Source organism: Dromiciops gliroides, chromosome 1 (genome assembly GCF_019393635.1).
Source record: "Dromiciops gliroides isolate mDroGli1 chromosome 1, mDroGli1.pri, whole genome shotgun sequence".
Lineage (NCBI taxonomy): Eukaryota > Metazoa > Chordata > Mammalia > Microbiotheria > Microbiotheriidae > Dromiciops > Dromiciops gliroides.
The window spans coordinates 68,305,482-68,315,459 of NC_057861.1; the positions used below are offsets into that span (position 1 = coordinate 68,305,482).

Below are 9,978 nucleotides of genomic sequence, written 5' to 3' on the forward strand. Positions count from 1 at the left end.
TAGAGCAGGGAACTTGGTGCTCTTCCACAACTGTGTGAGGGAGAGGGCAGAGGCTGGGGATCCCCTCTGGCCCTTCAGGATGGTTGTTACTAGGAAGAGAAGCAAACTCTCCAAGCCCAGTGCCTGAAAGTATGGCCTGTGCTGAGGAGGGGGTGGGGGGACAGGGTGAGAAAGGGGTTCAGAAGAGCCCACTTCCTCTTGGATGTTCCCACATGAGGTGTGGCTGAGGAGACAGGGAGAGTCTCCTGGGAATGCCAGGCATTTCCCAAGAATTAGCCTGACATCCCAGACATTCCCAGCAGTAGCCAAGTCCAGTGTGGGGAGAAGAGGGGACAGAATGCAGGAAGGGGAGTTTCCACACCTGGACTAAGTCCCTTGATGGAAGGCTATCCCTGTGAGGAGGGGGAAGGGGTCTGTGTGACACCAGACCAGTCCCTTTTCCTCTGTGGGTCTCAGCTTCCCTGTCTGTAGAGTCAGGGAACTGGACTAGATGGTCTCTCAAGAAACTCTGACCTCCCAAATCCATAGTCCTCCAGGTCCTGTCCCCCAATCTAAGAAGTCACACAGAACCAGAGAGAAAAATCCAAAGCCACTTTTATTCTGCCCCACACTGGGGGGGGCGGGCGGGGGCAGGGGCAGGGGGGGGAATGGTCCTGGGGTGTCCTGTGTCCCAGGCTGGGTCTCACTCCTTGAGGGAGAAGTGCATCTTGTCATTGATCATCTTGCGCTCAGGATTGAGGCGCTTCAAGATCTGGGCCAGCACGTTGACCGTCTGGTCACTGCTCAGCCCTGTCTTCTTGGTCTGGAACTTCTTCAGCAGGTCTTTGGTGGTCATGGGCTTCCTGGTCAGGTAGCGTCTCACTGCATCCTCGGTCACCTGCACGTCACTGGGGAGAGAAACAAGCACCAGGGTCAGGGGGCTGAGGTTCTTGTGCCTGACCAAGGGCCCAGACGTCACTGTTCACTCACCCGCTGCTGGGCGTGGATTTGCCAGACTGGGGCTGGGGGGTGGATTTGCCCGAGATGCTCTGGGGCCCAGCATCTAACCTCAGGCGCTTGGCAGCAGGCGTGTCACTGGGTCCCGTCTGGCGCTTCCCTGCATGAAACCGGCAAAAGCACAATGTCGCAGCTGGAGGGGCCTCTCAAAGATCAGGCCAGTCTACAGCTGGACAGGAATGCCCTCCTCAGCACTCTTGCTAAGGGGTCTTCTGACCCCTCCCTAGACTCATTGGGAAGTCAAGCATCAGGGTTCAGATGCTGGCCCTCGCTGGGCCTCAGTTTCCTTGTCCGTAACTGATCCTCGTAGGGCCTCGTCTCCAACCTGTCCAGGCCACATTCCTCTGCGTGTGTGCCCCACATCCATGTTCTCCACAAAATGTGGCCCCAGAACTGAACACAGGACTGCAGTGGCAGAGTACAGTGGGGCTCGGGCCCCTGCACGCCCACAGCAGCATCAAACCTTGGCAGTCTTTCTGGCTTGGAGGTGGCCCCGGGAGAAGGGGGAATCCCTGGACCAGCTGGGGCTAGTCTGGGCCTTACAAGCCATTGCCTGGGTATCTGCGGGCCTCAGCCTGTGCCCTCAGATGGGGATAACAGAAAGTACCTTGAAAAGAGCTGGGAAAAGGTATAGCTGCAGAGCTCATGACTGAGACAAATGGGGCAGAACCAGCCCCACACAGGGATACAGGCTTGGGACTGAGGAGAAGAGGCCTGGTCCCACCTCACCTTGCTCCAGCTTGTTGGCAGCTGCCCGCAAGGTGGAGGATGTGCTGCCACTGTCCACACTGGGGGTGCTTGGGCGGCTGTCTCCCCTGGAGCTGCTGCCTGAGGCCCTCCGTTCCCTCTTGGGGGGCGTCTTCTTCTTCTGCAGAAATGGTATGAGCAAGGGGAGACTGAGCTGAGCCAATGAAAGGATAAAGGCAAGCCAGCCTTCCCCTGGGCTGGGAGGGGACTGAGTCCCCTTGCTTGTGTCCCCTGGGCCATACTCACTGTCATGAAGAGGGCTGAGGATGCCTCGTTGTCAATGTCACTCTCCTCAGAGGTCTCTGACTCCTCACTGCTGTCTCCTTAGGGGTCAAAGAGCAGCCTGAGCCCTGTGCCCTCCCCCTCCAAAGCCCGGGCCAGGCTGTACACTACACGGGCAAAGGTGCATCTCCCCTGAGCTCATTCCCACTGCTAACAACCCCAGATGTAAGAGCTGGGGCAGGAAAAGGAGGCAGAGGTGGCTGAGCTGGGGCTTCTCAAAGGAGGGCTTCTGGGGGGCACAGGGACTTCAGTGGCCCCCAGAGACAAGGGGGGGAGCTCAGGGAGAGGGGAGAGGAAGGGCAGCAAGGGGCCCCATGGGGGATGGTGAGGGGGCCCCATTACCACAGAGGGTACTCCAGGAACCTAGGAGTAGGAAACAAAGCTAGAGGGAGAGGCTGCTTTGGCCACACTGCAGAAGGCCTCGAATGCCAGGGAGATCATTTCTGCCCAATCACACCCACCTTTCCTCCTCTTCTTCTCTGGTAGGGTAGGTGCCTTCTTATCTTCCTCCTCCTTCTCCTCCTCCTCTGGGGGCTTGTCCTCCTCACTCTCTTCACTGCTTTCACTTTCTTCATCAATGCCTGGGAGGGAAGCAAGAGTTCCCTGCTGGTACCAGGGACCCCAGCCCCTCCTGACCTGGCTCAAGGCTCCTCCCTCTCCTCAGCCACTGGCTCTCCCTCCCTGCTGCCCACAAACCCACCCACATCCGCCCCAATCTTGAAGCCCCCTCACTGGACCCTATCATCCTCTCCAGCTTCAGCTGCATCTCTCTCCTCCCTCGCCTAGCCTCCCTCATAGAAAAAGTCTGTTACACTCATTGCCTCCACTTCCTCACCTGCCACCCCCTTTTCAACTCCTTTCAGGGGTCTGTCTTTTGAAAGCCAAAAAGACTCAATTTTGCAACCACTCTCGTCAAGGTTATCAGTGAGTGATCTCTTACTGTTAAACATAACTGCCCTTTTCTATTTCCAAATGGATGCTGCACGCCCATCTCCAACTCAACATGACTAAAGTAGAACTCATCACATCCTGCCCCCCCAACTCACTTCCTTTTAAGAGCTCAAGGGCTCCCAGGTTTGCCAGCTTCCGGTCACATTCCACTCTCTCCTCTCCCTCACCACTCAGTTCTCAAGTCTTGTCTATTCCACCTATTTCTCATGTCTTTCTCCTCTCCACTCCTACTTCTAGTCTAGACCACTGCCACAGCCTCCTCACTGGTCTCCTCCTTGCCTCCAATCCATCCCCTCTCCTAAGCATCCTCTAGAGTTGCCAAACAGCTATCCCTGAGTCACAGGAATGACCATGTCACTGCCTTGGCTCAAGAAGCTGCAGGGGTTTTCTCTTGTTTCTAGGGTGAAATACAAACTCCTGATGGGCCTTTCAAGCCATTCCTAATCTGGTCCCCACCTACATTTCCAAAGCTCTATGGGCCAAGGACACTGGCCTGTTTATTGTCCTCTACACAGAGCAGCCGAGCCTTTGAACAGGATGTCCCACAGGCCAGGAGCCCTCCTCTTCTGGACCTCCGCCTCTTGGGATGCCCAGCTCTGTTCAATACTCTACTCAAGTGACCCTTCCTATCTGAGAGCTTTTCTGATCACAACTGCTGGTGCTTCCACCCTCCCCCACCACCTTGCTAAAGTTACTTTGAATCTCCCTGGCACCTCTCTGGGGACCTGTCATCTCTCCCAGTACAATGCAGGCCCCCTGCTGGCAGGGCCTCTTTCTCTCCAACTCAAGTGCTCTCATGGCCAGCACTTCACCAGCACTGGCTGGCCTGAACTGGACTGGACATGCTGCTCTTGTCAGGGGAAGACACCGTGAGAGACGGGCCCTGCTCCCAGGCCCCCACCTACCTTTGGGGCCATCCTCCTCCTGCTGGACCACCTTGGGTTTCCCCCCTACTGCCTCATCCTGAGAGCTGCTGTAAGGGAAAGAACAGGCTGCAGGTGAGTGTGGCCTAAGCTCCAGGACTGAAGGGAACAAGTGGGTGGGCCTGTCTCTCACCTGGAGCCGTCAGACATGTAGTCCACCTCCTGGCCCTCAAAGTCCCCATCGTCACTGTCCTCAAAGGCCTCATCATCAGAGCCCTTCTTCTTCTTCTTCTTGCCCCCCCTGGAGGAAGCCGCCTTCTTCTTGGTCTTGGGGATCTTCTCCCCTGCAGAGAGCAGGATGAGGTCAGGGCCTACCCTGTCCTGGGCACTGATCCCCTGCATGCACGCTGCCCCAGCCCGGTGCCCCATCCTCACCCTCCTCCCCACTGCCGTTGCTGTCATCAGAGCTCATGTCCAGGTCATCCTCTAGGTCATGGATCCGGAGTTCACTGGACTTCTTCCTGCTCTTTTTCTCTTTGTGCTCTTCCTCATCCTCATCGTGGTCCTGGTCCTTCAGCCGCCTCTGCTGCATGATGCTGAAGTGGTTCAAGACTTTGTTCCTCCTACCAAGAAGGCTACTTATCGTGCAGGCTCTCCGGGATGGACAGTCCCCCTCATACAGGATGGACAGTCCCAACTCAGATCTCTCCACCTTCCCTTCAGGGCTGACATCTACATCATTTGCACTGGGCCGTGTGTCTGTGTCTGGTTCTCTCTCTCCCATGAAGCAGAGGCAAGAGCCCCTCCCCCCCACCGCTTTTTGTTGTTGTTGTAGGGCAATGGGGGTTAAGTGACTTGCCCAGGGTCACACAGCTATTAAGTGTCAAGTGTTTGAGGCCAGATTTGAACTCAGGTCCTCCTCAATCCAAGGTTGGCATTTTATCCACTGCACTACCTAGCTGTCCCCTAGCGAGAGCCCTTGATATGAAAGGAGGGTAGTTAGGTGGACTATTCAGTCAGATCCTTTGATCACAAATCTGGAGAGCTGGAAGCAAACTCAGAAGTCAACTAGTCCAACTCCCTCATTTTACAGCTAAGGAAACTGAAGGAAATGAGGTTAAGGGACTTGTCCAAGACCTCAGAGGTAGTAAGAGAAGTTCTCCTAGTCCTAGCTCTGTGGCCTAGGGCAAACTCTCAGGCCTCCATTCTCTTTGCTGAACAAGGCCCAGAACAGGTAGGGAAGTGGCTCTGTGTCACCAGGAGGGGATGACATGTAAAGGGATCACAAGAATTCATGCCATGACAAGGCAAGCTGATTAGAGGCACACACCTAGCATTAGGCAAGGGCTGAGGAGGGGAGGACAGCTGGGAAGCTGGAGCTAACCTCCCTCTACACTGGATAAACCTCATGTGTGCCCAGGGATTTACACAGTGTCCTCCCCCCTTTGCCCTTCTCTGAGGGCAGGGGCTGCCCTGGCCTTTCCTTGCATTCCCAGGCCTTAGTACAGTGTCAGGCACAGAGAAGTTTGAATACATGCTTGCTGACTGACTGACTGACTGACTGACTGCTGCCCCCTCCCTCCCTCCTGCTGACCTTTCCCATTCTTCCTCGGCCTCCTCTGCAGTGAGTGTCCGGTGCCGGGCCAAAGGAGTGAAGTTGTACCAGTTGTGCACAGGGAACGCTTCGAAGGCCCCATCAGGGCACTGGGTGAAGATGTAGTAGGACGTGTTTTCTGTCACACCACCCTTCTTGACTCCCTTGAACCTGCAGCAGGGAGGAAGAAAGGGGACAAAGGCATTGTCACTGCCCAGGCCCTCTTCACTCATCCAGGGTCTGCTCCCTCACAAGGCCTGGATGCAGTTCAACAGGCACAGAAAGGCAGCAGGCTCCTCCACATCCCCAGGCACTGACAGACTGAGGAAGTTGGCCCAGGACGGCAGCCTGGAGCTGGGGGCCAAGAGCCCTGAGCTCCCTGGGACCTGGCACCTTTTCTGGCCTTCTATCTTTCCTCCATCAAAGCATGAAGAATGCTCCCTGCCCTGCTCTGCTCTCCCTCCCTGGAAGGACAAAGGTCAGCCCTGGGACATGCCTGAGCCAGAGGGTGAGGAGCATAAACTGGGGGCCTGCAAAAGGACCACTCACCTTCTGCCTGTTTTGCCATTGACTTTGAGGAGCCAGGGCTGGTCCTCAGCCTTGAAGGCCTTGAGAATGATGCCGTACTTCTTCCTCCTGGCCTCATCCCGGAGCTTTCGATTAAACTCGCTGCCAGCCCCAGATTCTGGCATCTCTTCTTCCTGATAGATCTTCTTGTTGCTCAGGTCACGTTCCATCTTGGCCTGACACGTAGGAAGCGACCTCATCCCAGAGCCCCTGGCAAGGACTGTTGGGGGGACATCTTGCTTCACCCCCCCCATACGCACCCCAGCTAAGGTGACCTGTGGGGCCTCATGCTATTCACCTCCACTGTCCAAAGATCTGCCCTGCTTTCTTTCCTAAGCACTGACCCTCAGTGTTCTGGAGTGATTTCTGCAGTATAGCCCTTCATTATATACTGTGGTGAGAGACTTTTCTCCTATGTTTCCTTTATGTCCCTTAAGGCTAAGCCTACAATAAGTGCCTCCCATACACTGGGGAGATGGATAGAGCTACAAAGCTGCCCTCTCTTCTGCTCATGCAGGCCTCAAACCCCTGGGCCTGGAAGCCACCAACCCTCACCTGTTGATCCAACCTCAAAGCCTCCTTGCCCATTTTCTCGAGGCTCCTGCCCAGTGCCAGGACACAAGACTTTTACCTGGTGCCAGGTGGAGAAGTTGACTTTGTCAGCTGCATTGAAAGCCATGATATTGTACCTCTTGAGGTTGTTCCTGCAGGAACAGAATTATCAGCAGGCCACGAAGGTGGGAAAAGGAAAGCTGAGGCTAGGATTTGAGTACTTCCCCATATCCCATCCCATCCGTCCCATCCCAAAAGAACTCACTTAGGGACTCGAACAACATATTCAGTCACAGTCTGGCTGCTGGTCCCCTGGAGAGAGAAAGAAACAGTCACAGGGTATTGGGCAACAAGTATGAGAAACTTTGAAACACATTGGCTGTGCATGATGAGACACATCCAACAATCAGAATCACAAGTATATATGGACAGGGGCAGATGCTTGTAGAACACCCACGGGCAAAGCATCACATCCATTTGCTATTGGCACACACCATCCTGTGCACTCACAAATATACAGACCCGTGGGCACAGACCTGCTAGCACTGTCAGGGATGGAAGCAACCCACAAGTGCACACACAAAGATGACTGAGTCAACAGAGGGTAGCAGACATGAAGGCCCACCCTTAGAGGGGAGATGACATCTGAATGCTGGTATGAAAGCCCGGGTACACATCTAGACAGACACAGACACACACACACACACACACACACACACACACACACACACACAGAGCTCCTACTCCCGTACACCTGCATGCACTGACACAGGTGGGCACTCAGAAGCCACTCCCACTTACTAGGTTCACAGATACAGATCCACAGTTACACACACTTGTAGGTGCACACAGGCACCCCATGCCTCCCACTCACCAAGTTAACATGTACAGACACATTGTTGCACACACAGACAGAAGGCAGGTGCGCACAGCAGGGGCCTCTCCCACCCCCAAGCCGCTCCCACTCAGCAGGGTCATATGCGCGCGCACACACACACACACACACACACACACACACACACACACACTTGCACACGTAGGCCCAAGCAGCGGGTGCGCATCACGGCGACCCTCCCCTTACCCTAAACCGCTCCCACTCACCAGGGTCACATACACACGCGCGCGCACACACTCATTCTTGCACGCGCATTCACTCACCAGGGTCGTCATGGCCAGGGCTGGGCAGGCCGGTGCGTCGCCGGACTGAGGAAGGAGATCCGTACAGACTGGCCCGGTTCCGAAACCCAGCCCTACAAGTAGTCAACAAACCCGCTCAGTGGGACCGCGACTGAAGCTTCGGATCCGGCATTCACCGCGGCCGGATCCGGAAGTGACTGACCCGTCGTCATGACAACTGTCCGCTGCATCGAGCGTCCCAGCCCCGGACCCCGGGCCGCTTTACCCCTAGCGGGTGTACGATCTAGCCTTGGAGATGATTCTGAGCGAATACGCGTCCCACTGACTGTGCTAATACGTCCCGTCTCTAGAAAGCTCAGTCTCTTTCCTGGGTCACAGGCAAGCCTGGGGGCAGGCTTGGAAGAGTCCCCTGCCCCCTTCCCCAGCCCTCCCAGACTCTTAGAGTAGTTTCGAGAGCCATGATTATTCATGAAGTTACAGATTCCCTGCCCCCAACAGAGCTGGGTGGTTCTCTTTCCTCGTGTAGTCATCCAGTATATGTACAACGCGGAGCATCTTGGGAAACGTAGTTTTTTATCTTGGGGGAAGGGGGGTGGAGAGAGAGAGAGAGAGAGAGAGAGAGAGAGAGAGAGAGAGAGAGAGAGAGAGAGAGAGAGAGAGAGATGCTGAAAGGCATGTGTGCGCAAGCGCTTACATCCTGTACTTTATCCCTTTCCCCCATTGATGTAACTCTTGTGTCCTCGTTACTATGGCAACTGCAGCCTTTTCTCACTCCATACTTCTCTCACTTCTTGAAGCAATAGCAACCACATTTCAGAGCTGGTGAGGACCTCTGGGGCGCTTGGTCTAACCCTCTTTGCAGCACAACCTGTGACAAGTGCTCATCTAATCTTGCTCAAAGCGCGCCAGTGACGGGATGGGAGCCGCTCCTGATACTTTGGGATGCTCTTAACTGTTAGGAAGTTTTTCCTTGTAGCAAACTTTAATTGCACTCTTTGTAGTTTTTACCCATTTATCCCCGTTCGGAGCTAAATTGAACAAGGCTACTCCTTTTTTCCAAGTAGCAGCCCTTCAAAACTAGAAGAAAGGTGTCCTGTCCCCCAGAATCTTTTCTAGGCTAAAAACCCCATATAGACCTAATCCTCAACTATACCAGTTCCACTTTGGATCATATCCAGTTCATCGATACCCTTTCTAAAATTTGGACCCCAGACGTGAACATAACACTCTTGATGTGTACAACAGGACAGTCACCTTATTTCTGGAGGCTGTGGGTCTCTCTATAGAGCCTAAGAATGAATTAATCTTTTCAGCAGCCATATCACACAATAATTTTTCAGATGAACTCATAACCTTCCCCAACCTGTACTTGTCAAGTTGATTTTTTTCAACCCAGGTATAGGATTTGTCATTTAACTATTAAATTCCATCATTCAGCCTGGAAACATTTATCAAGTGCCTACTATGTATCAAGCACTGAGCTAAGCACCAGAGACACAAAGAGAGCCCAAGGACAGTCCTTGCGCTCTGGGAGCTTACAGTATGATGGGGAGACAACGGCAAACAGCTATGTTAAAACATGCTATATACAGGATAAATGGGAAGTAATCAACAGAGGGAAGACATTAGCATTGAGGGATCAGAAAAGGCTTCCTGGAGATCAATGATGTGCAACTCAAATAGAAACAGACACCACGAAACGGCCCATAATGATCCCTTCAGGACACATATTGATTTAGTTTTGAAATGGTTTAGTGTAGTATTATTTATTTTGTTAAATATTTCTCAATTACATTTTAATTGGATTCCAGCAGCACTTGAGAGTGTGGAGCATACCAGATATCTCTGCTGAAGAAGGCAAGATTTTAACTAGAACTTGAGGGAAGTTAGGGAAGCAAGCTGGTAGTGATGATGAAGGATTGAATTCCAGATAAGGAAGACAGCCGGTGAAAAGGCATTGAGTTGAGAAATGAAGTGTCCTGTGTGAGGAATGGCAAGGAGGCCAGTGTCCCAAGGATCTAATAGTAAGTGGGGATGTGTAAAGTGTAAGAAAACTGGAAAAGGGGTAGGGGGACAGGTTAGGATGTACTTTGAATGCCAAATAGGATTTTGTACTGCTCCTGGAGGTAATAGGGTGCTACTGGAGTTTATTGATTTGTGGGGTGACATGGTCAGGCTTGCACTTTAGGAAGATCACTCTAGACTGGAATAGGGAAACACTTGTGTCAGGGAGACAAGCCAACAGGCCATTGCAATACTCCAGGTGTGAAGAGACGAGGACCTGCACCA

General features: G+C 53.5%; 1 protein-coding gene across 1 annotated transcript; it reads right to left on the reverse strand.

Annotated features, from left to right (window-relative positions):
• Positions 1-609: 609 nt before the first annotated feature.
• On the reverse strand, positions 610-7,858 carry LOC122740306 (general transcription factor IIF subunit 1). Its single transcript, XM_043982381.1, has 13 exons — positions 7,711-7,858; positions 6,818-6,864; positions 6,632-6,704; positions 5,983-6,176; positions 5,434-5,604; positions 4,275-4,462; positions 4,033-4,183; positions 3,882-3,949; positions 2,487-2,606; positions 1,990-2,066; positions 1,726-1,864; positions 970-1,096; positions 610-887 (listed from the first exon to the last, which is right to left on the reverse strand). The coding sequence occupies exons 1-13, from the start codon at positions 7,720-7,722 to the stop codon at positions 683-685; spliced, it is 1,572 nt and encodes a 523-aa protein (XP_043838316.1). The 5' UTR covers positions 7,723-7,858; the 3' UTR covers positions 610-682.
• Positions 7,859-9,978: the final 2,120 nt, after the last annotated feature.